This window comes from Desmodus rotundus, chromosome 4, assembly GCF_022682495.2.
Source record: "Desmodus rotundus isolate HL8 chromosome 4, HLdesRot8A.1, whole genome shotgun sequence".
Lineage (NCBI taxonomy): Eukaryota > Metazoa > Chordata > Mammalia > Chiroptera > Phyllostomidae > Desmodus > Desmodus rotundus.
Window position 1 is genome coordinate 173,482,702 of NC_071390.1, and position 25,741 is coordinate 173,508,442.

A 25,741-nucleotide genomic window follows, 5' to 3' on the forward strand; every position below is an offset into this window, starting at 1 on the left:
CCAAACCTGAGTGCGACCTCAGACTCACTGACACTTCCTCACCCTCTAGTCAGTGTGGAGAGCCCCGCCCTGTTATCTGCACCCTGCCCCCAGCTGCCAGCGTCTCACAGGTCCTGTCAGCATCCCTCACTTGCTTCATGCTGCCCCACTCCTGTATCCTTCTTTGGGGGTGAGGAGTTTATCTGTTGTGGTTTTTATCAGGTAGTTGGTACTAAATTGGCATTTTAGTAAATGTAAAGGTGAGCAAATTTGACAAGTTACATCCGTATGACAGTGAAGTAAATGGTTGGTCTCTATCTTTAAGCCACATGATCAAAGAGGGGAAGTTGTTCAACTGACTCCAGCACACATCCCTTCCCACTGAGGCAGCTCTGGAGCTAGAGGAGCTTATACGAGCCTGCTCATTTCCATAGTCCCCCCAGGGTCCCAGGTCAGCTCCAGGAAGGGAGGTGGGGGCCCTGCCCACACCGTGTCCACCTCAAGTAGTGCTTGGCACAGAGAAAGCACAGAATAAATATGTCAAATGAATTCTTCTTCAACTTGATAAAATATGGCTCCTTTGATAATTTATTGAATGCTTGCTCCATCTCTATTATTACTGTTTATTGGAAATACTACAGTTTTGTCCTGTGAACTTCAGATTTCAGTAATCGCCTGTGATGTGGATTCGATTTATACTAAATAATTTAATTGTTTTTCCCTGTACTTTGTAGATCATCTCTGGGTGTTATTTCCGGATGTCTGTATGGTGATTGCATCAGAAATCGCTGTGGATATTGTAAAGCATGCTTTCATCACCAAGTTCAATGACATTACTGCAGATGTATGTATTTTCATAAGCAATTTAGTATTTGGTGTTGACTTCTGCTTCATATTATAAAGTTGTAGAATAACCAATGTTTAGGTTTATTGAATTTATTATTGCATTATATTGAAGATAGTAGAAGACTAGCACTACTTTAAGAATTATAATTTTAAATTTCTAAAGAGCATTGCACAACTGAAAGTGTGGTAGTTCAGTGTTAAACAATTCTGGTTGCACACCTCCGGGTACAGGTGTAGCCTGACTGGTCATTGCAGTCAGAGTGTCACTAGCTCACAGTCATTATAAACTGTTAATACTACCACCATCTATTCACTTACACTGTGAAAAGTCACATCGTTTCCATTTAAAACATTAGGCTGTCAAAATTCAATTTTGTCTTGCTCAGCATCTATTTTTTTAAGAAGGCATCATTATTATTGTATATGGAATAATAATTTTTAAGCTGTTTATTTAATTTAAAATTTCCAAATTGTTATATACAAGGTCTGTCTGGAAAAAGTACAGCCATTGTTAATATAGTGAGAACAGTTTGTGTGACATCCATGTCACTTGGTAGTGAAGGAGAGTGGACTGGAACAGTGATGACTTCACTATACTAGTCAGTGGGGACAGTAGGTGCTATTGAGTGAGCATGTGTACTGTGTGGCTGTCACATTCAAACTGACTGAGTAAGTAGAACAGTGAATCTGCATCAAATTTTGCATTAAGCTTGAACATTCCTCCATGGAAACTATTCAGATGATTCAGAAGGCCGCAGCTATGGGCAACTGGAGATTGGCAGCTTCATCACGACAATGTACCCACTCATGCATCATGTCCTGTCTAGAGATTTTTGGCAAAACATCAAATCACCTGGGTGATTCAACCACCCTACAGCCCAGATTTGGTGTCCTGTGACTTCTGGCTTTTCCCAAAACTAAAATCATCTTTGAAAAGGAAGAGATTTCAGACTGTCAGTGAGATTCAGGAAAATACAATAGGGCAGCTGATGGTGATTGGGAGAACAGTGTGAGGTCCCAAGGTACCTACTTGGAAAGGGAGTGAGGTGTCATTGTCCCATGTACAATGTTTCTTGTATCTTCTTCAATAAATGTCTTTGTTTTTCATATTATGTGGAGGATACCTTTTGGACAGACCTCATATATTAGACTATTTAAAATAGCTACTATTCCCAAAATTGTTAATTCTCAGGATTATAATCATTGAGTATTTCCCTCTCTGTGAAAAGAAAGCTTTAAAAGGCTTATGAACATAACAGTTGGTGGAATTGAGACTGTTTTACTCTTCTTAGTAGGAAAACAAATAGAGAATCACTACCCAGATGTCTGTGTGGCTATTAGAGCCTTTTTTCTGGTTATTGAACATACTCATCTATCTACAAAGTTTAAATCTGTCCACTATATATATTTGCACTATATTACTTAATATTGCATTCTTATTTGTCTTTAGGTCTACAGTGAATATAGAGCCAGCCTTGCTTTTGACCTTGTTAGCAGTCGACAGAAAAATGTGAGCATTATATCAAAGACATAATCTGAAATTAACTGATGGTGGTTTAATTTAGCAGGAAATACTGGTTAAGGGAAAGCTACATCAACTTAAACTTATTACTTATTCCTGTTCTTGACCCTAAACTTTTACAAATTAATAAAAATAACACTAATACTTAACATAAACAGGACTTGATTTTTATGGCATTATAACAGTGATGCAACTTTGTATTTAAAACTTCTAAAAAAAACCCAACTTCTTATGAACACTTAGATTTCCAAATCACTTTGCTAAGTTATATAGTAGGTGCCAGGTGCCCTTCCGCATAACCTCCCCTGTTTAGAAAACGTGCCGGTGGTGAGTGGGTGGCACTTCCCTCGTGCGGCCTGAGCCCCACGAGCCCTGTCCCTCCCTCCGTCTAGGCGTACACCGACTACAGCGACTCCGTGGCGCGGAGGATGGGGTTCATCCCTCTCCCACTGGCTGTCTTGGTAAGTCCGTGCTTTCTTCTTTTTTAAATGATGCAATGTCCACCATTACAGAATATTAATACATAGATTGATTATGAACAAGTTTGTTTCGAAAGGACTCGGTATACAAATGAAAGGTAAATGACTGGGAAGTTTTGTTGTCCTTCGGAATTTGAGCCATCCAATAAGTGATGTTAAGGAACTGTTTTTGTGTAATGGCTTTTCTAGCAGTGAGAAAACTTTTTTGCCTATTCTTTTGGCAAAGGTTTTTTTGTAATGGAAATACCTGGTGGCGGCCTGGGCCTGGCCACTGTAACACATGTTGGTCGGAGTGTAAGTTGATCCAGCGTTTTGAAGGGGCAGTTTGACAGTTTTATGGAGTGATTCCAGCTCTGGGAACTCATTCTAAGGAAATAGTTAGAGAAGGCACAAGATGATTTATAGGCAGAGTTATACCTTACCGTGGCTTTTATAGTGAAAATTTGGAAACGAGTGAAGTAGGTTCCATTATGGTATGCTCAAGTAAAGAAATATTCTGTGTTCATTTTCCAAAGTTTTTATGATGAAAGTTTCTACTCTTATATTCTGGAATCATATATGTTTCTAAATAATAGCACTGAAATTTACTGAATCAACTTTAGAAAGTCATCAAGCTTATATCTTAATGAATTGCTCAGAACAGCCTTGTCAATAGTTACTGGCCACCTCGGGCTCTAATAATTTTCATTAAGAAGGTTGCTGGCTACACTTGTATTTGATTATATTCCTGGTTTGCTACCTGTTCTCACATCAGAACAGGTGCAGCCATCTTTCCACCAGAGGTCATCTGGAGCTGCCACTTAATGCACGGTGGCACAGAACCACCTAAGAGATGGTTCCGAAGCTGCAGGTCCCGACCGCTGTGTTTCAGAGCAGCTGGCCTGGCTGCGGTAGAGGGTCGATGATTGATAGAGTTAATGTCATTTAAATTTCAGTGCAGCTGTCCAGATAACCACATCCTGAATGTGTTCAGTTATTTTATTAGTTTGTTACAGAGTAATCTCTCTTTTCCTTGGGAAAAGGAACTCCTAAAATTCTGGGAAGAGGGAGAATTTAAAGAGTAAAATAATTATTTAAGCATTTAAAAGATAGATAAGGTAGACTTAAATTTCTCTATGTTTGTTTTATACAACTAGAATCGTGACACATACAGTGAGAGGGTAAACCGAGATAGCTGACCAGTTTCTGTTTAAAAGGACTGGTTAGATGATTGTGTTTGAACGTGGCTCTGGTTTGCTAAATAATAACCATCTAGTAACATGCTTGCCAGAAAACTCTATTTATGAGTAGTATGGATTTTTATTTAAGTATTTGAATTTTTTTGTCTTTAAATGAGTTTTTATGACAAAATACTTCTGGAAAACCAGTATTTTCGTAGCGAGCTGCTGGGTGTTTTTTGGTTTTTAGGGTTTTTTTCAGTGCCTTTCTGTCAGACCTCCCAAGTGACACTGCAGCTTTGGCAGATGTTTAGGAGCTTTGAAGAATATACTGAGGCCTCAGGAATCAGTTCTTTAAGGCCCAAGGGAGGCAAAGCTTACTTCTAAATGTTACCGTGGGTACTACAATGAGTTCGTATCCAAAAAAAGTAAAAGAAATCATGTATTAAGGTCTCATGGAAATGAGGCTTTGGCTGTATGTATCTTAAAGTTACCTAAAATATGCTAGATAAAAATGAAGTCCTTGGAGCCTCATTGAATGTGATCTTTGGCAAACCTTTCATATTAACAAGTGAAGTCCTAGAGCCACATTAACTTCTATCAGGGATGTTTGCGCGGCAGGTCGTTTCCCCACTGGAGGAAGTGATGCAGACTTCTGTATCAGTTTCCTCAAAGTGAGACTTCCCTGAACACGTGACAGCCCACCCCTCTGTTTCCCCCAGTTGCTCTTTTATTGGCAGCATTTTAAAAGTATTGTTTAAAATGTATCTTCTGATGTTTATTTAAGACACCAAAGTAAATTCTTTTATTTGATGAAAACAATGTCACTAGATGGGGTCCCTTATTTTCCCCGATTTTCCGTTGCCATGTAGCAGTTCCCCTGGGCCCTAACAACAGGTCCCCCGCTATCTGAACACAGAGCGTTTCTGTGAAACCTCGCAGAAGCCAAAATGGCGTAAATCCAAGAAGCAGTTGACATGAAGTTGTATGTCTTTATTTTGTTCACCAGGACCAAAGTGCTTAACTGCGTCCAGCTTTATGCTTAATGTAAGCAGCCTTCCCAGCTGCCTTGGGCTTCCCTGATACCTGAGGACACCCCTTGCTCACAGTTGCGCAGAATAAACTGAGATAAAGCCCAGGTGCCCTCTCCATCGCAGCTGCGGTGGCCTGAGGTGGAGGGGCTGAGGGTGGTTCCCTGGGAGGGAGCAGCGCAGCCACTTGTGGCGTCCAGTAGATAAAACCCTGCACATTATTTTTGCATTTTATAATAAAAGCACACTTTGGATTTTTTCAGTTAGCAAAAACAGGTACCAGTGGAGGTCTTTTGTAAAAGCAAAGTGGTGTAAAGTGACCTTTTGAAAAGTGAGGAATACCTGTATGTGGGCACGTTATGAAGCCAAAGCTATACTGTATATATATATATATTTTCCAGTGGCAGATCCCACCAGATGTATTCATCAGGCTTCCCAGGGTAATGATTTTATTGCTATATTTCTATAAGATAAAAAAATAGGTGTTTAACCTCAACTAACCAAAAGAGACAGAAATTTTTGATCTTTATGTAATTGATTTTGTAATAGTATTTTGTTTTTTAAGGAGTAAAAACCTCTTAAGTTTCCCCTTTCTTTCTGATCTCTGCAAGTCATGTTTGGAGGGCGGGGGCGGTGTCTTAAAAAGAATCAGAAAATAAAGGACCCAAAAAGCAAGAATAATGGAAACACCCACTAAATGGTTCTAGCTGTAGCAGGGACGCATGTAGCAGGATGAATTCGTTTGTATTTTCCAAAATAATTTTTTTTTAAAAAAACCAGCTGAATTGTGTCTGTATTGGGGCCAAGCGAACATGTCATTTATGAGCGAGGAGTAATGTCTGACTTCACAGAGTCAGTAGTTGGGCGTAGCATCAGCCGCAAGCATCCAGACTTGCCTGAGTAGCCCACACCTTCCGCAGGTCTCACAAGCTGCCACAGTGTGGTATGAATCGACAGATCTAGAACTGCCTGCCTAGTGGGATTTAGACGGAGGCCACAGGTGTGTGCCTAAAGTGTTAAAATCAGCATAATGACTATTTAAATACTAACTAATAACTCTGTGGTTGTGTTTTGTTTGTGTGTTTTTGTTGTTTTGGTTTGTTTCTGGCTAGCTCATCAGAGTTGTAACAAGCTCAATTAAAGTACAAGGAATCCTGTCTTATGCCTGTGTCATACTCTTCTATTTTGGGTAAGATGAACTGTTCTTGAATATGTTTTTGTTCTACAGTAAAGTATAAGTACAAGATGCAGTCACGTCATAGTGTACCCATTCTCCCCGACCCAGGGCTCCCAGACAGCTTGCACCTCCAGCTGTATTTGCGACTCAGTTAAACTCTGCTTTAATTCCATATGCTGCTATTTGCTAGTAGTGTTGGTAGCACTTTAGATTTTATTTTAGTGAAATTATTTACTTAATGCTCTTTTTGCTTAGGAGTTGAGTTTTCCTTGTTTTATTTTATAAAATAAAGTCTGCCATTACTTCAGACATTTCTCCCTGTTCAAAAGCCTCTGAGTTTCTACTATGTTTGCCACACTAAAGATGCAGCATGCTCAAGGCCTGTGCCCCAGAAACCAAAGAAGGTGCAGCGGTGTTCTCTGCCTGTGGCTGGCTGAGTCTGGGTCTGCACTGGCTCCAGCAGAGCACGGGGGCTGTGCTCCAGGTGCCGTCTGCGGGCGGTCAGACCTGAGTGTCTCAGTAGGAGAAGAGTGGGCAGGGAATGGACGTGAATAACTGCAGCCGTGGAGTCACTCAGAGTCTTCCCCTGGGTGGGGGTCTGCTCTCCAGAGACACCTGCTCCGCTCCCATTTCCCACTATGCCCATTTCCTGCTCTCGGCCCTGCACCTGGCACGTGGCAGGTGGCACAGGAGCACAAGAACAGTCACTTGTCAGCGTCTCACGAACATCAGGAGTCAAGAATGTGCTTCCCAGCCACCCCCTCCCCAAGGTCGTTCAGGCCCATGGGCAATTTCAGTGGTAGCAAAGCAAGGTTTAATTCTGATCACATATGTGACTACTGACTGAATGAACACATAAATGCTTATATTAAGGCAATCTTTTCAATTTTTTTTGACAGTAAACACAAGATTCTTCCTTTCTGGCACAAATCCTCACACTGCCCTTTGAAGTCCAGGGCATTGTGCCTTGTTCATCGAGCGGTGTTGCTGTAATCACCCCCTTCTTTGTCTAACAAGCTTTTAGTCTAGTGTTTTCCTTGTGACATAAACACATCAGGATGTGATGTGTGCATTTGTGGTGTCAGAGAACCTTTGTTTGGCTACGATTGCCTGTGCACAGTTCACCAGAGTGGGTGTGCTTGAATCGGAATTACTGAACATTCACGACCTTCCCCTCCACCCCCACCACGCCACCTCCCCTCTCCCCCAGTGTCTCACCACTTCGCCCCTCAGCAGTCTGGCTGGTCACATATGCTCACTGACCATTCCATCCTGTTGACTACCCTGTAACAGGGTAATACCAAAATTATCCTTTCTTCCTTCAAAAACTTTCTCAAAGCCACCTGTCTGTGAAGGCTTCTCTAATCCTTAACCCCAGCAAGCCCAGGAATCTCCCTTCAGCAAAAACAAGTCAGAACTCAGCTGGGCCTCCTGACACAAAATACTGTGCTTTTTCCCCACCCCCACACACCCAGCCTCTTTCAGGCCATTCTCACTGAGCTACAGGGGGAAGGATTGCGGCCCATCCTTAGGTGGCCGTCTGCTCAGCGTCCTCAGTGGGCAGCGTGCGGTGCCGAGGACTGCTCCCTGCGCTGGCATGGGGACCAAGCAAAAAGAACACAAGTACCTGCCTTTGTGCCACTGAAGTTCCTGTGGAGAAACAGGCAGCGAGCAGAAAGACAAATCACTGTGAAGTGACAGTTGGTAGCAAGCATCGGGAAGAAAACATGACAGAGGCGGCTGCCCTGCGGGGAGCAGCCAGGGAGGCCGCTGTGAGCTTCCCTTCCACGCAGATGGATGGGGTAGGGAGGGCATGCAGGTGCCTGGGGAGCGAGAGGGCTCAGAGGGGACGCAGGAGAGGCCAGTGCAGGAGCAGCTAGAGTGCAGCCATGGGAGGGGCAACCCCTGCAAGGTTCTGAGCAGAGGAAAGCGAGATCCCCTTGGCTTCTTGTCAGGGCCACGCAGGCTGCTGCGCAGAGACTGGACTGGAGCGTGGCAGGAGGAGGAGCAGAAGCCAGGTCAGGCGGCCGTGGCTGGAGCTGGAGTGGTGAGAACTTGTCAGCTAGCGGTAGGTTTTGAAAGTGGAGCTGAGCAGGACTTGTGGATGAATTGATTAGATACGCAGCCTGAGGGAAAGAGAAGGATCAAGTGTGGTTACAGAGTTTGGAGCCCAAGCCACTGGGGCCGTGGAATTGCCATGAACTGTGATGGGGGGGGCTGTGACATGCATACGTGGGGTTTGTTTTGTGTTTTGGGAGGTCAGGGCCGGCTCTAGGAAGTCTGAAATCCTATTAGACTTCCCCTAGGCAGTGCCGAGGAAGCAGGGGGAGGCGTGGTAGGCTGGGGGTAAGTTGGGAAGTGTGTGCCCCCGGGGGCCTACGGCCATGCCGCTGTGTGAGGCCCTTGGTGCTTGTGTTCTTCTTCCCTGGGTGTAGAGGCCACCGTGACAAGGAAGTTTTCTTCTTGCTGTGACCTCCTGCCAGGCCCCTCCTTACACTGCCCCCCACCCCCGGACCTGTAATCTCCTGTGTTTGCCAGGGTCTCATCTCAGACATAAGAAACAGCCGCCCGCGGCATCTTCACGCGCTGCAGAGCTGCCGGCGAGGCCCTTGGTGCTGGGTCACTTAAGGGCCCCATATGTGAGGAGGTCCCAATAGGGAGGGTTTGTTTTATCTGCCTAGAATTTTTGCCAGATTTGTATCAATACCTGCAAATTTTATGGACCTTTGATCTAGAAATCTGACTTCTATAATTATAGCTGTCTAGGAATTTATTTTAAGGAAATACAGATTTAGCATAAGTTTTCATAATCAGAAACTTTTTAATGGAAGAAAAATATTCAAAATACCTAAATATCCAGAAAGGAAGGGCTTTGAGGGGCTTTGTTATGTGATAACCCTTACAGTGCAGTATTATGAGTCCATTAAAATAGTATCACTGAGTATTCATCATATATTGTTCATGCAAACCCGTAATGACGATTACAAAGTAACAAGATCGGCCGACCTTTCTGTGTGGCAGGCACTGCTCTGGGCGCCTGACCGGGACCGCCCCCTTTATGGGTTGGCTGGAAGAGCCCCGGCCCATGCTTGAGTCAGCAGTCTCCTTAGCGTGTGAGCTCACACTCAGCGCCCGGCCTGCGCTCTGACTCGAGACTCCGGCCCTCCTGCCTCAGAAGGGGGCGGTGCGGTCCTGCAAGAAAGCACACGTGGGTGTGTGCACACAGCAAGCGGCAGAAAGGCTACGCCGCAGGTGTCGTACGGGCTAGCACTGGCCTGTGGCACCCTAAGTTGTTTTATGTGTATTTTTTGTTACTAAAAGCATTTATTTTGTAATGAGAGGAAAATGTTAAGCAATTTGGATAAGACTTCTAAATGATATAAGAATAAAATAAATGTTCACTAGTTAGAACCTGTAACTCTTAAAGGGTGTGATTTCTTCTCACAATGAGAAGTAAGGAATTTGTCATAAATTCCCCCAGGAAGAAGCCCCAGGAGCTCGGTGGGGGTGTGTCTCAGGCTCGGGCCCTCCGCCTCTGGGGTCCTGGTCTCACCCTGGAGGCAGGGGGCATCCGCAGTGACTGAGGTGAATTCTGACGGTGGTCGTTTGTCTCTTTTGGGTTTTAGGTTGATATCCCTGAAAGTACTGAATAGCATTGTGCTATTGGGGAAGTCCTGCCAGTATGTGAAGCGGGCCAAAATGGAAGAGAAGTTGTTCAACCCTCCCCCCACCGGCACTCCCAGCAAGCCACCCAGTAAATCGCAGAGCAAGTGTAAACCCTCTCCAGGTAGGTGCCCTTCTCGCCACACCTCCGCGTCCTGCTCTGAGGGGTGTTCGTCTGAACCCGCCCCGGACACACTCTCACTGCCCCTGCCCCAGCAGCCTGTAGCAGCGCCTTCAGGGTGTGATTTCACTTTGCTCTGTTGCTGCGGTCAGTGTCCCTGTGTGGGTCGCACCCGGATACGCCTCAGGCAGTGCTGTCAGGTCCACTCGCTGTTTGTTCGCAGATGATCACCAGGCACCTGCTACATGGGCATCTGCTGTGGGAGGAGAGGGCAGTGCCCGCTGGACTGTCGGAGAGGGAGTGAGCACCCTGGCGGGTGGCAGTGACTAGGTGCTACAGAGAAAACCAAGGCAGGGTCAGGGGAAGCAGACACCCCCCCCCCCCCCCCCCGCCCCGGTCACGAGGAGACGCACCTTCCAGGGAGGAGTGGGCAGAGGGAGGGGGCCAGCAGGCACACGCCAAGGCCCAAGGCGGGACCGGCGGCACCGTGCTTGGCGTGTGGGGGGACATGCAGACCCAGGGGTGGGACTGGAGAAGGGTCCAAAAAGCACTGGGGCCCCAGCTCAGCCAGGGCCCCGCGGGCAGTTCTGAGGACCGTGGCTTTCATGATGTGGGAAGGGGCTGTTACAGGGCTTGGAGCAGAGGAGGGATGCGACCCGGCAGACACTTTAAAAAGGTGATTATCAAGCTTTGTGAAAAATAGAGTGAGGAAGGGTGAGCCCAGAGGCCAGGGCCCAGCGCAGGCTGCCTGGCTCAGAGCAGAGGTTAGTGGTGTGAGCGGGGCAGCCCGACCAGGTCTTGGAAGGGCCTGGAGAGCCCGGGACCTGCTGATGTGGTCGTGCAGTGTGAGGAGGAGACAGGAGTTAGGGACGACCCCGGGGTTTCTGGCCTGGAAGATGTGGAGGAAGAGCAGGGACCCGCCTGAATTTTTGTCGTTAGATGCCAGTTTCCTGTTCACATGGGTGTTATGTTCCTAGGGCGTTTAGCTCAAATGGTGTGTTTGTGAACGCACGGAGCCACTGTGTGCGTGGGTGACACAAAGGCAGACACACCGTGCTCTCAGGGCCTCGCGACGGATGGGGCCACACGGGGGTGATTCAAACGAGGGAGTGAGGGTATAGACGGGCGTGGAGGGGCAGGAGGGAGCCCGCCCCTTCCTGGAGTGGGCCTGCCCACTCTGAGTCTTGACGGAGGAAAGGAAACGGGCCGGGCAAGGCCGGTGTTGGTCCGAAGGGGCCCGCGCTCGCCGTGTGTGCGTTACAGGGAGCTGCTGTGAAGTGAGGCAGACTTGGAGTAGCACTCGGAGTAAGTTTTTCATTACAGAGAACACATGAGCGCTGTCGGTAACCTGGGGCCGCATTTGCTTCTACCGCCTGGGTCGTTCACGGCGGGTCGCGTGTGTGCTGGTGTGCTGGGCCCCTTCGGCTCCTAAGAACTTAGTGTCCATCTTGCCGTAAAGGAACCTCCACACCAATGTGGAGATAACCCCCTAGGCACAGGTCGCAGGTCAGGACCCCTGGGTCCAGGACCGTGTGTGAGGAGGGAATTTCAGAGGAGTTGTCTGAGTGTGGGGCCCGGAGACCACAGGCCAGAGAGCACCTGGGAAGGTGTTGCACAGGAGGCAGCGCGGGCCCCCGTCAAGGATGCAAAGAGGGCCCGCTCTCAGGACAGCATGGTGTTTGTCATGTCTTAAAAGAAGCAAAAGATGGCAGTCAGGGTTGGGGCACAGGGAGGGCAGGACAGAGGGAATCCCCAGAGACAGGCGACCGGTGGTGGGTGTAGCGCAGGCCAGCACGCGGCGGGTTGTCCATCTGAAACACACACAGTCTGCAGTGTGTCAGCTTCACCTCCAGGAAGCTGCTGCTCCAGGGACAGCGCGAGCGGGTCAGATCAGCGGGGCCAGGCCCCAGCCCAAGTGTCCCCAGGCCGAGGTCCAGGACCCTGTGGCCCCAAATAAACGTTTAGGATTTGTTATTGGTTTGTTTTTGCCCCAGATGTGGACTTTCTGCAGGTGGGATGCTGAGTCTAGCAGAAGTGGCTGTGCCTAAGACCTGGAACATTCCAGAGCCTGCTTGGCCCTGACGTCCCAGGTGGAGGAGCTGATGTTCATGCTCTTGGCCTGGCAGCAGGCAGTGAGGACCTGTTTCAGGAGGGAGTTCCTGATGTGGGACTTCTGATCTTTCTAAAGCCGGGCGGTGGTGTCATCTGTGTGAAATGACCCACGTAACAGCCGGCGTGGAAGTGTGGGTTAGCAAACAGAGATGGCGTAGCCTCTGAGTGTCTCTCTCTGAACTGTGGCTGCTTGTACAGCATGCCATTTGGTTATCATCCACACTTTTCTCAGTGCCGCTACGCTGGTAAGCTCATCGTTGTCATGAGTTTGGGGGGAGCCCTTCCTAATTGATGGTAACGGGTCTGTTTTTCCACAGAAGAAAACCTGTCTGCCTCAGTCACCAGCCAGCCCAGCCATCAAAAGGAAAATGTCGTGCCATTACTTGTGACAAGCAGTTCTGACCAGTTCCTGACAACTCCAGATGGGGACGAGAAGGACATAACGCAGGAAAACTCGGAACTGAAACACAGGTCCTCAAAGAAAGATCTCTTGGACATAGACAGGTTCACAATTTGCGGAAACCGAATTGACTGAACTCTGCAGCTCTGTGTGCTGAGCGCCGAGTCCTGGGGCAGCCGAGCTGTGCCGCCGGGCGGACAGATGTGGAAAGTGGCACTTAAATATTTATTTAAGAACTTAAATTATTAATGGAAAGCAAATCTTAGTATCTTTCTTCCAGTGACGTGGTCTGGTTGAAGGTCAGGTCATGGAACAGCAGCAACCTCCAGCCTTGACCTTTGAGGATTCCCCTCTGCTTGCAGGAGCAGTAGGGTCACTTCCAGCCCGATGGGAACAACCTCAGAATCACTCTGCTCTGTCAATCCGTGCTTCCAGAACACCGAACTTGGCCTCGGGATCTCTCCAGTATGAGGGCACACGCCTGGGAAACTGTGTTGCTTTCACCGCGATGTGACCTGTCCCGGCTCCTACTATTTCCACGAACCGTTTTCAAACTACTTCATCTGCCAAAGCATTTAAAAAACATAATTGAACTCAAGTCAAGATAAATGTTCTCACCACAGAATTATCCTTGAAGATGCATCTGAATTATTCAGAATAAAAGGCTACCTTAAATGAGACATGATGAACAGTAGCATTTTATAGAGGGAAAAAAGCCCTAAGCCAGTTTGTCTGTTTAAAAGATATTAATCAATGAAGGTTATGCATCACCGAGAAAATGTTTCACAATTTTTCAGTTTACTCTAAAGCGAAATGTGACCTGTGTGTTGTTTAATCGCAGTGGATGAAACAGAAATTACCTTACAAAAAGGTACTTGTTATATTGAAAAAGCAGGACAGTGTAACATCAATGTACAGTGAACTGGTCTCGCTCTAAAACGAATTGCTTCATCAGTTGTTACAGTTCAAAGGATTTGGGTTGAATAGGCTGCAGAACTGTCTATGTACAAAATTCAAAGATGCTGACTGTTACTTGAATTTTCTGAGTAGCAGATTTAAAGTAAACAGTGAAGTGGGCTGGGCGACATCGCCTGGCGTGGGCTTACCCAGCGCGTTAGTCCTTCTGTGTGGAGTGTCTGCAGGGGCGCTGTGCCTGCCCCCGGGCCCGGTCTGTGCTCTGTGGGGACGTGTGACTGTCCTGTGTGCCTGTGCGGGGGGCGGAGCAGGCAGGTGTTGGGAGAAAGGAAATGGGGTGTTTGGGGTGTGTGGGTGGCTGTCTGAGGTGCTTGTGTATGGATGTCAGGAACAGCAAGCAAAAGATGCTTTTTGGTTTTGTTCGAGGTCAGGATTCCATGTCTGCTTACTTACTAGTTTGTGGCCTATATCATAAGCAAGTTATTTTCCACCACATTTTATCTTGAGAAGCCTTTCTGCATCTCTCTGAACATTTTACAGCGTACTGATGTCAGAGTGCCCGGGTGTCACGGTAACTGTTGTTCCCTTCAACGTTTTCATTGTGAAGCTCAGCCCCTCTGCCGACGTTTCCGAAGTATGGTACGCAGAGGTCAGTCTTAGGTGTTTTGTCTGTTTCCTGGGTGAACACAAAGCAGGCTTGAGTAAAGTTTTGTCATGCTTATTAGACATGCAAAAGTGATTTTTTAATGTTTTGCATTAACTAAAGAAATCTGAAGATTAATGTTCACATCAGGTAAAAGGAAATAGTACAGAAATACTTCTGTTGACCAGGACATATTTCAAGTGAAAAATGAAAAGACTATTAATTGCTTCGTCTATGTTTTAATGATGCCCCAATTTAGGATGGTTTTTTTTCATCTTCTCCTCTAAAAGTGTCCACGGTGAATAGGAATAGTTTGGGGGAAAACTTTGCCAAACAGCCCTAACCAGAGCAGAAGTATGATGGTGGTATATCTTTCAATTCAGCTTGAATTATTCTGTTACCTTGCTGTCGATTTCATGAGAGTTTGATTTCGTTTGCAGAAGATACTGGGAGTTTGGTTCGATGTTCATTTCTTCTGTCAAAATGGCATTCAGTACTAATTTTATAAGTGCATCTTGTGTGAAACTCAATAAATTCGATTTTGTAATCTTTTTTAAAAAGGTCACTGAATTTATTTTGATGACGTTTACTGTTACATTTGATGGAGTGAATTTTCCATTCTGTGAGAATTTATTTCTAATTCACAAGTGACAGGACTAGCGAATCTGAATTACTCTTTTGGTCTTAATGGTGACAAAAATGTTTGATTTTTGTCTTTAAAAGAAAAAAGCTGGGCCTTGATCATAGACCATTTCATATCTGTCGGCAGGGAAGGTTCTCGCACTGCACACGTGTTCCGAACGTCACACAGTACGCTCTTCACATCTGGGACTCAAGTTCAAGGCCCTGCTTTGGTTTGAAAATGTAAGGCGCGACATAGGTCAGACTCTTACTGGCTTTCCCTCTGGAATCGAGCTGTAAACGCTACGGGTCCCTCAGGAGCTCACCCAGACCCCCGTGGACCCCCGTATCTGGGCTAGCCCCTGGACTTTATACTCTCCACCCCCGTCCATGCAAGAAACTGGCTACACTCAGATCCTCAGAAACTTCCCTTCTGCTCTCGGTCACTCAGCAGAGGAGGACCTGCATTCACAAAATAATATAAAATCACGACATTTTGATGCGTCTCAGTTTTATCTGTTCTTTCAACAGAGATCTATTAATCACCTGTGTATCAGGTTCTTTTCCTGTTGAATTTACTAAGGATAAGATGACTGTATAGAACTTCAAGGACTTCTATCAAGTACAAACAAATCCGAAATTGTGCTTCTACTAGAGACACTCGTGGTCCATGCAGACACTGAGTGGTGGCCAGGCACCACGCTGTCTAGTCGGGGGGTTTCATGTGGCCATGTGACTGATTCTCGCCAAGAGGTGGAAGTGGGAGGGGCATACACCCTGACAGGTCCCCTCCACCTCTTTCTGCTTCCCACCTTCTGGAACTCAGAGCAGGTGTGCCCTCTCACTGCAACCATGCAGGTAAAAGCTCAGCTCTCACAGGAGACAGGAAGGAACCTGGGTCCCGAAGGCCCCTTGAAGGGCAGAGGTCCCCATCACCTTGGGACACTCAGCTTGGCCTATACCCGAGAGAGAGAGAGAGACATGCCTTTGTTCCTAAGCCACTGAGTGCAGAGGGTCTACTCCAGCCCTCATCCACTCACTAGGGAATCCGAAAGGGCCTCTTCAGAGAGCTTCACATGATGCAGTGTTAGGCCTGCCTCACTAAAACACTGGCTTCTGAAAATGCGCTCGGGTTCACATTTACTATTTGTTGTTTCTAGGGAAAAAGACAGATTACTGTGCCCCACTTACTCAGCAACGGTCTCCCAGGGCCCTGGGCCATCTTGAACTGAACGTTAAACTCATTCACAAGTGGCAAAGTCCCGTTGGATGGTACACTCTGCCCAGTAGCTGTGCTTGCCCCTGGTCTCTCGGGAAGGCTGTGTGCACAGTGACAGAGCACAGGAGTGCAGCCCGCGAGCACGGAGAAGTGGAAGCCAACGGAGTTACTGCGTGTGTCAAAAAAGCAGCAGAGGTGTCATCTGGGGCCAGTCTGAGGCCAGTTTTCCTTTTACAAGTGACTGCTGAAAATACCCCTATATTCCGGCTCAGTGGCAACCGTAAGGGTCTGAGATGTCAGGCTGGTTTAGATGATGTTTAATCAAAGAGGAACGTGTGCAATTGAGAGGTACCGTCGTTAAAGACGTTGGCGTCAGAAGGGAGCTTCAGTGTCCGGAAAGCTTGCTGATGTGCAGCAGTGCCGGTGAGCATGCCTTTGCTGCTCTGAATTTCAGTAAGAAGGTAGTCAGCTCATACAGCAAAGTAGGGGGAGGCACCTTTAGGCATAGTGTGGTAAAGTTGTATTTGAAGTTGATACTGAAAGTGACAAAAAAGGCTGCCTCCCTGCACAATGTTTTTGCTTTTACCTCGCAACTTTTTTTTTAAGCAGGTGAGAAACTAAGGGGTTCTTGAAAGTACAGTCAACGCCGTTGTAAGAGGAGAGTTCCAGAAGTGCAGAATGCGCAAGCTCTCGAAGGGTGAATCACCTGCACAGTGGGTCGTTATTTTTGAAACGGCCATTCTTTTCAATAACCATATTCTCATTTCATTTTAGATATGCCTGCATAGGAATGTAAATACCAGGGAAAGTTTAGAAATAACTAGAATGTCAGAGTTAATGAGGTAAGTGAAATACAACAGAAAACACATCGATATCTTCTTGGACTTGATTTAACAAATCTTGATTGTGCAGTCACTGCAAAGCACAGGAGTGAACAAGCAAGGCTCTCTGCCCACAAAGTGCGTCTATGGTCTAGTGGGGGGACTGACCGCTCAAGTGGGCAGTCTCAGCCCCACGGGACAGGTGCTGCTGTGAACACAGGGCCTGGTTGCAGTGGGACACCCGAGGCCCATGGTGCCAGCACATCACTGCTGGCATCTTGTCTGGAGCCTTAGCATCTCGTGCGTTTCCTGGCACGTGGAGGCAGCCAGTATTTACAGGGTGAATGAACATTGTGGAGGATGTGCGCTCAGGCTGCGTTTAAATAGAGTGGGAATTAAATGGGTAAGAAGGGAAAGGAAGGGCAGGCCAGACACAAACGGCGGCAATGGGGGGAGCTTAAGTGGAATTTTTATTTTATCCTCACCTGTTTTTGTTGATCTTGGAGACAGTGTAGGGGGGAAAGAGAGAGATTGATGTGAGAGAGAAACATCGCCATTGCCTCTCATACACGCCCCAACCGGGGATGGAACCTGTGAGCGAGGTATGTGCCCTGACCAGAAATTGAACCTACAACCTTCTGGGTGTATGGGACAATGCTCCAACCAACTGAGCCACTGGGCCAGGGCACTTAAGTGGAATTATAAGTTGGATTGTTGTATCTATCAAATGAGAGGGTAATGGTAAAGCAAGCAAACAAGCAAGCAAAAAAACTACTTTGTAAACTATAAAGTGCTACATAACTTGTTCAACATCACACAGGTGGCACTACCAGAGCAGAAAGCTAAACCCTTTCCATAACTGGAAAACCAGTGCTCGCCACACCTGTGCGGTGGGCTGCTTGCAGGAAGGGGGAGGAGACCCCGTCCAGAGGCCACTGCCATCATACCAGAGTCAGAGGACTTCGGGACGTAGGGTAGAGCCACCTTTTGCATACCAGATGTCTAGGGTGTTCAGCCCTCCAGGACGTAAGTGCAGGGGAGGGCCAGCCCGTGTGGGAGCTAGGATGTGCTCTGCGTGACCCTGCAAACCTGCGTCTGCTCGTCTGTACATTGGGTGTAACGCCCACTTCTCAGGGCTTTGGGAGGAGCAAATAGGAATGCATCTGAAACTCGCTTCACAGATGCTGGAGCAATGTACAAACCTCAGCTGTGTTGACCATCATCTCCTGATGCCTCCTAGCCTAGATAAGTGGTCCTCAAAGTGTGGTCCCTGGGCCAGCAGCATCCCACCACCGGGGAGCACCTTAGAAATGCAGAGGGATTCCAGGCCCCCGCCCAGGCCCGCTGAGTCAGAAACTCTGGGAGTGGGGTTGACCACCCGCTTTTTCAGCCCTCCGGGAGATCCGAGCATGTTCCCGTGTGAGATCTGCTGTCCCAGGGCCATCGCTCTCTGGGGTCTGGGCCTCGGAATCATGGCGCCAGAAACAACTCCATCAGCTTTGCCCAAGGTAAACATCAGAGGGAAAAAAATAGAATGTGGGGCCAAAGTTCTTTAGCATATGTCTACAGTTAAGTTAAAAATCTGCATTTTCTTGATGTCATTTGCTCCAGGCTGGGCAGCTGGGATAAAGCAGAGCAGGGGCTTCCAGATGCTGTCAAACCTCAGAGCTCTGGCTGCTGTGCCCTGGCTCCCTCCCCCTCCCGCAGCCGTGGGGCCTTTCAGACCAGTCCCGCGGAGACCAGGAGCACCTGAGGCTACGCAGCTCTGGTCAGCAAACGAAGCTGAGGAAGGGGGAAAGGCCACGCAGTCCAGTAAGCGGTGCTGTTGAGCTGGGGACAGAGCAGACAGGACGGATAGGCTCCTTCTCTTCACAGGCTTCTGCTCCAGTGGAGAAACCAGATGAGAACAGGTGCACTTGGGAACAGGTGAGTGTTGAGGGGGGTGATGGGAGCAATGTCATAGGGGTGTGATGCTTTCCAAAAACTGGACGGTCAGGGCGGGCCTCTAAGGTAGTATGTGGGTAGGAACCTCAAGTTCTAGGCTGCTGGGATGAGAGTGAGCAGGCTGGATTCTACTAGCAGAAGTTGGGTGGTGCTGGGGGACAAGGGAGTGGGGACAGTCTGCACCGTGAAAGCAGTCAGGGGTGGAGAGCAAAGGTCGGGAACAGGTCACTCAAGCCCAGGGGCCAGGAGGAGTTAGGACGTTGCTTTCTTCCGCTGTGTGAAGAATGGGGCGCAGGGCAGCTGGCGTGAAATGAGGGCACTGGGTGGTGGGGGGAGAGGGGTGCGTCTTCCTGGAATAACCCGGGCTCAGGCAGCCTGCAGTCACAGGGCAGTGTCAGATGCAGCCTTCCCCCGCGGGCTGACCTCACTGCTGTCCCCTGGAAAGGCAGAGCAGCAGCGCCTGCAGGGCCCGCCGACCCTCCACAGGCAGGCAGCACAGACAGAACAGGATTCAGCCTAGACTTGAACCCTTTCATGTGCTCACCGCAGAGCAGGCACAGTCGGTTTTTGTCTAACTTTCCGTTTCTCACTGGATGCTGGGCCATGGTGATGAGTGGCTGCCAGACCTGCTACCTTCTGCCATGATCCCCAGAGGCAGGTGGGACCCACCCACGAGCCAAGGTGGGAAGCCACATTTCCAGGAGGGGGGATGAGAGGAAGGAGCAGGAAACTGGGCTCAGCCCCCCACTGTCGGACCAGCCAAGAGCTGCAGATGGGAAGGGGCTGCTGGCGAGGTGACGTAAAGCCACGCGTTTTCAGATTCTCCGCTTCTTTAACTGATTCCCTTGCAAGTTTACTGGACGTAAAAGCACGGTTCACGTCTCCTTTAAAGAGAACAGGTTTAAAAATGAGGTGAGTCCCAGGCTGATGGGACCACCTTGAAGGGGTTCTAACAGGGCACCCAGCCTTTGTCCTGCCCAAGTCCAACCTCTCTCCCAAGGCAAGCTGATTTTTTTCCTGTTTTTTAAAAAATTAATTTAATGTAATTCTTAATTACAGTTGACATACAAGATTACGTGAGGTTCAGCTGTACTACATAGTGATCAGACATTTCTATTCCTTACGAAGGGATCACCCCAGTAAGTCTAGTTCCCACCTGGCACCAGACATAGTTACTTCAGTGGTATTGACTATATTCCCTGCGCTGTACTTGACATCCCCGTGACTGTTCTTACAACTGGCAACTTGTGCTTCCAGCTGCTTTTCTCCTGTGCCCCTGATAAGATGTCACCTGGCTGCAGCTCGAAGCAAGAATGAGAGTAGTAGGAGTTATGAGAATAACAGTGTGTGAAGTAGTACCTATTAGACGTCCGCCACAAATCTTCGCACAAGGAAGGCTCTTTTAATTCATTCCTCATTTAATCTGCACAGTGTCCCTGCAAGTCCCCATGTTACAGATGTGGAAACCGAGGCTCAGGAGGCTCTTAACAGCCACCCAGCTAAGAACAGAGCCAAGAATTCACACCTGGTCCCTCCGACGGCAGAGCAGTGGCCCTCCCCTCTGCGCACAGACCCCAGGACAGCCCTGCGTGAGAGCCCTCAGCAGCACACACAGTTGACAAATGTCCCGTTCCTTCTGACCTCCTCTAGGCTGACATTTCCCAAACTCTTGTAGGATTCTAATTTTCCATTGGTTGGTGTCCCCGAGTGCTATTTTTAGAATTTGGATTATGAATGGATTGTTCTGGTTTTGCTGCTTATTGTTGAATCACCGTTTTTTTTCTCCCTAAGGAGCCCCGACAGCGGGAGGCATCACAGCGCAGGTTTATGTGATCCCTGGTGCTTTGAAAATCCTCTCCACATGGGTTTCATTCATCCAGCAAGGTGGGTGCAATGGGGTCGTGTTGTCCTTGTACCAGCAGGAGACTAGGCCCTGGTGTCCAATCGTCTGGGTGCAGGGCCAGGACCAGTGGGGAGGGCTCCCCACCATGTTGGGCATGTGCTTGCTAAACACACAGTCATAACATGCCTGGCACTGCCTGTCCCACGCTAAGAGGGGAGGGTGGGGAGAGCACACCATTCCCACCTCAAGCAGTAGCAAATACCACAAAGCAGTTTTACAAAAACATGTATTACTTATCATCCTTAGTTAATACACATTAGTTATAGAGAAGTCAGAAGACTATTCAGATAAAGGTAGGGGTGGGGAGAGGATCGCCTATAATTTCACCATCTAATTTGGTGCATGCTCCTTCTTTCCACCTGCTTTTGATCATCTATACGCACACAGGTGAGTTTCTGCGTGTAAATACAGCTCAGTGAGATGCCACACGATGGTTCATAATGTGCTTCATCTCCTTCACAAGGACTAGAATTCCGTGTATGATCAGACCCTAGGTTATGTAAGCAGTGCTTTTTGTTGGGCATTGGTCTGATTGCTTCCTTAGGATAAATTCCCGGAGCTGGAGTTCCTGGGGCAAAAGCGCCGCATGCTTCTGGTGTGAGTCATGAAACTGCCCCCCAGAGGGGCACAGCGTGTGAGTGTGACCGGAGCCCCACGCTCTCGGCAGCCCTGGCTGGATGACTGTCTGAATCCCTGCCAACCTTCCGGGGGTTTTAAAAAACATATCTGGGACCTGGCAGGTGTGGCTCAGTGGACTGAGTGCCGGTCTGCGAACCAAAGGGTTGCCAGTTCAGTTCCCGGTCAGGGCACATGCCTGGGTTTCAGGCCAGGTCCCCAGTTGTGGGGGTGTGAGAGGCAACCAACGAATGTTTCTCTCACACATCAATGTTGTTTCTTTCCTTCCCTTTCTCCCTCCTTTCCCCTGTCTCTAAAAATAAATAAAGTCAAAGAAAGAAAGGGAAGAAAGAAAGAAAGAAAAAAAGAGAAAAGAAGGGAAAAGAAAAAAGAAAAGAAAAGAAAAAGAAAATAAATCATTGGCTTAAAACAATCAACTGCCTGGAACAAAATCAGAGTTTCCTTAGCATGGAGTAAGAGGGAAGGTAGATATCAGGAACACCCAACACAGGGCCAACATCAGACCTGCAAGGACGGACAGGGTGTGGAGAGGTGAAGCCTGGAGAGAGGCCTGTGAGAGAAGGTGGGGAGGCAGGAAAGTGTCTGTCACTTCGGCATGCATGCAGGGAGTCTGGCTGGGAGAGTCCTCTGAGCCCTGCCTACCAGGAGGACCTTAACTACCAGGCTGCAGGACAGGACGCTTCAGGGAGTGGCTTACCTCGGACTGCTATGACAAATCACCAAACACTAGAGGGCTTAAACAACAGACATTTATTTCTCAATCCTGGAGGCGGGCAGTCCAAGGTCACAGTGCTGGCAGATCTGGTCTGAGGAAGACCCTCTTCCTGGTCTGCTGTCTTCTCGTGTCCTCACATGGCAGAGAGCAGAGAGAGAGGAAGCAAGCTCTCTCCTGTCTCTAAGGGCACTGTGATGGTTAATTTTCTGTGTTGGCTTCACTGGGCTAAGGGAAGCCCAGGGAGCTGGTACAACATTATTTCTGGGTATGTCTGTGAGGGTGTTTCTGGAAGACACATTAGCATTTAACTCAGTAGACTAAATAAAGAGATCAAGTTCTTACCAGTGTGGGTAGACATCATCCAATCCATTGAGGGTTAAACTGGAACAAAAAGAGGAAGGAAGGGAGAACTCTCTCTGTCCTGGAGCTGGGACATGCATCTCCTCCTGCCCTCAGACGTCAGCGCTCCTCGCTCCTCCAGGGCCTTTGGACTCTAGGTCCTACACTCACAGCCTCCCCATGCCTCAGGCCTCTGGGCCCAGACTGAGTCGGAGCCCTGTGTTTCTTTAGCTTGCAGACAGCAGACCTCAGGGCCTTTTGGCCTCCATAACTGCACAGGAAACTTCCTACAGTCGGTCTCATATTTATTCACCTCCTATTGGTCTGTTTCTCTGGGCAGCCCTGATAATACAGGCATGAGTCCCATTCATGAGGGCTTCACCCTCAGGACCTACGTACCTCCCAAAGGCCCCACCTCCTAATCACCCACTCCCACCTTCCACTGGGGGTTCTGATTTTCGGGAGCAGAGACTGTTCCATGTCATGACCTCTGTCTGACCTGGGAGCTGAACCTGGGCCGGAAGGGGGAGATTGCTTCCTGCAATGCCCCCTTGAAGATAATCTGATGGTAATCGATGCTGTTCTGACATAAACCGGTACCGTCCCCTGCTGCCACTGTGCCCTGGTTCCTGGAACAGGCCATTGTCACAGCCTTGTCAACGTGTCAAGTAATTTCTCGAACCTGGTAGCATTAACATACTTTCCCCCCGCCCTTTACCCTATTTGGCTTCTGCCAAGAGGTGCAGACACTCATTCCATCTAGCAGCTGCCCAAGGTGTGCCTCGTATGGAAGTTTCTCTTAGTAAACTCTATCCATTAGCAGATTAGAGTGCCCAGCTTCTCTCTGCATCTTGCCCTGCCCTCTGCTTACAGAGGTAGGTTTTCCCTCCAGGGATCTTCTCTTGGGTCTGAGTGTACCAACAGATTTTAACAGATAAATTTGGTAGGGCACAAGGAGGGGACACAAACATTTGGTCCCTAACAGAGAGCATGGTCGTTGGGCAGGAGTCCCCAGGCCCCACCTTCCCAGCAGCCTTTCTTCCCAGAGTTCATTTTTCTAACCACAGGCTGACCCACCTCAGGGCTCTGTCTCCAGCTGTGCTCGGTTGCACAACTTTCTCTGCGTTCTTTTTCTCCTGTAGGATACATTTTCCTAGCGCCTTTTCAAGTGCACGGTCCTCACGAATGCCCCACTGAGGTTCTATTTCAACTCATCCTCCGGATATCTCCCCTGATGGCTTTACACAGCAGTCATGGGGAATGGGAGCCCTCTCCGATGGAGCCACGGTGGGCAGCACATCTGCCTCGTCAGATGCAGCCCCCGGGCCGCAGTGCTCAGCCTTCTCTCACGTCCCTCCCTCGTGATGGCCCCCGTGGCTGAGGACACAGCAACTGGATGTGAAATGATCGCCATTCTGTCCAGACTGGACACAAAATCCCCACAAAAGGAGGGCTTTGCTCAGCCTTCTTCATGCTCAGAAATAAAGCATCTTTGCTGTTACCGGTGTTCCTTTTTCGTTCCGTGGAAGGAGTGCTTCACCAAGTCTTCGCTCGTGTCCCATCCTGATATTTTACTGCAAGTCCTGGCCCCTGACCATTGGGGGTGTCAGCTGCCCTGTCACGAAGGTGATGGTCGCTGATGATGGGCAGGAAGGGGGCCCCTTTCCCATGATGCCTTTAGGACAAACCAAGAGGCAAGAAGAATCCCCCAACGTCACTCTTCCTGCAGTGCCTGTAAGCAACAGCCTGTGAGACTCGGCGTGGTGTTGACTGAAACGATGCTGCACTCTGTGTGGGTTTCCGTATGCTACCTCCAGTCCTCGGGAGGTGGTGGGCAAGGAAGAATTAATGAACAAAGGACACAGCCTCCGTTCTCTGGCGAAGCTGGGCTCCCCTGGACGGACAGCCGAGAGAAACGAGTGATCCTGATGTGATGATAATAAAACCTTTGTATTTTGGTCGGACCTCATGCTTTCTGGACTGTGTTCTCATCAATTATTTAATGGAGGAAATCAGTTTAATTACTCTCATTTGTCTAAGTAGGAAAACAAGAGCTGGAAAGGCGAGGTAGCCAGCGCTTCACCTCTGGCGGGGGCCGGAGAGCAGACACACGAAATCACAGGTCTCTGACCCACAGCTGCGACTTTGCCCCACCCACCGTGTCCCCCGGGCAGAGCACCCTACCGCCATGCAAATTAAATTCCTATGATTTCCTAATATAAACGGCATTAATGAGCTCTGTCATCTTACCAGAGGTGACTGCTCTTGACATAGACTTTTCTCCACTTTGCAAAAGTCCTTTTACTCCCGACTATTAAATTAGGCCACACGATAGCCCCCCGAGCAAGCTGCTGACCCGGTTTGAAAACTGGGGCTGCACCTCAGTGCAGAAGTAGGATCCTCACTGTGAACTAGAACCTTCTCGCTCTCTGTTCATGAACTCAGTCTTAACTCACAGGGGCAGGCTCCCAGCCCCTGGGAGTCATCCTGGAGTGGGCCGTTTTCCCTCTCTGCTGTTTGGGCCTGTAAAACGGGCTTCATTGTGGGACCTGCTTCCTCAATTTCTCTGTGCATTCATGAATCCAGGCAACAGTTGTGAAGCACGTGAGTCAGGCACTGGCCCTTCCTAAGCACTCAGCAAATATTCACTCACTGTTTTACTTCACTATGAATTTTTTCTCAGAACATGTGAAGTTTACCACAGTGTTCTTTATACTGCAGGGGTTCAGAACAAGTCACCCAAGATATGCGTTGGTGGCATTCGGATTATTTTGAGCTAAAGGCAACCTACTGAGACCCCGAAGGCTCAGGAAAGACCTTTGCATCCCTGCCCTTTAACTGACTAGAAGAATTTAAATTAGGGACCTTCCCCCTAATAAGAGATTATCAGAGATAACCTTTTGACCCACCTAGAGGCCAGGGCAAACAACTAATTCCTGAACATCTATCTGCCCTTCTTCTTGTCCTGAGGCAGCCCTCCCTCCACCGCCCCCCAAGCCCCAGAGCTTCCAACCAGGTCCCTAGCTCAGAATGTCCTAGGCAGGGTCCAGGGGAAGCAAGGCCCGCTCGTATGTCATGAAATTTGGTTATTTTCTCTTGTTAATCTGCTTATGTAGATTCAACGATCACACCAGCCGGTGGAGGAAAGTTCCTTCTTCCCCCGCAGTACTAACACAAGTTGCGATGATGCCTAGCAATGTGGAGTGTTTAAATATAGTTCATCTGCATCGAAATCTGTTAGGATATTATTGACATAGAAAAATGTTTACAGCATATTGCTAAGTGGAGAAAAGCAGACTAAAACACTGGCACATGAAACTATTTATATAACAAGTCATTACAAAGGTTCCAAGCACGTGGGTCAGACTGTTGAGTGATCATGTGTGTGATCAGACTGAGAGATTTTTTTCCCTTTCATGTGACTTTTTTTAAAAATAGGCCTCATTTTTGAGAACAATTTTAGTTTCACATCAACACCGTGTAGAAAGTACAAAGAAC

At 48.3% G+C, this 25,741-nt stretch overlaps 1 protein-coding gene across 2 annotated transcripts in view; it reads left to right on the forward strand.

Moving 5' to 3' along the window:
- Window positions 1-14,613, forward strand: part of TAPT1 (transmembrane anterior posterior transformation 1) — a 55,426-nt gene extending 40,813 nt beyond the window's left edge. For both annotated transcript variants that reach the window (XM_053922220.2, XM_053922221.2), the window contains 6 exons: window positions 714-823; window positions 2,276-2,335; window positions 2,740-2,808; window positions 6,127-6,203; window positions 9,818-9,978; window positions 12,405-14,613. In XM_053922220.2, coding sequence (XP_053778195.1) covers window positions 714-823; window positions 2,276-2,335; window positions 2,740-2,808; window positions 6,127-6,203; window positions 9,818-9,978; window positions 12,405-12,622 — 695 coding nt within the window. In that variant the 3' untranslated portion in view covers window positions 12,623-14,613. The remainder of the gene's footprint in view (window positions 1-713; window positions 824-2,275; window positions 2,336-2,739; window positions 2,809-6,126; window positions 6,204-9,817; window positions 9,979-12,404) is intronic.
- Window positions 14,614-25,741: the final 11,128 nt, after the last annotated feature.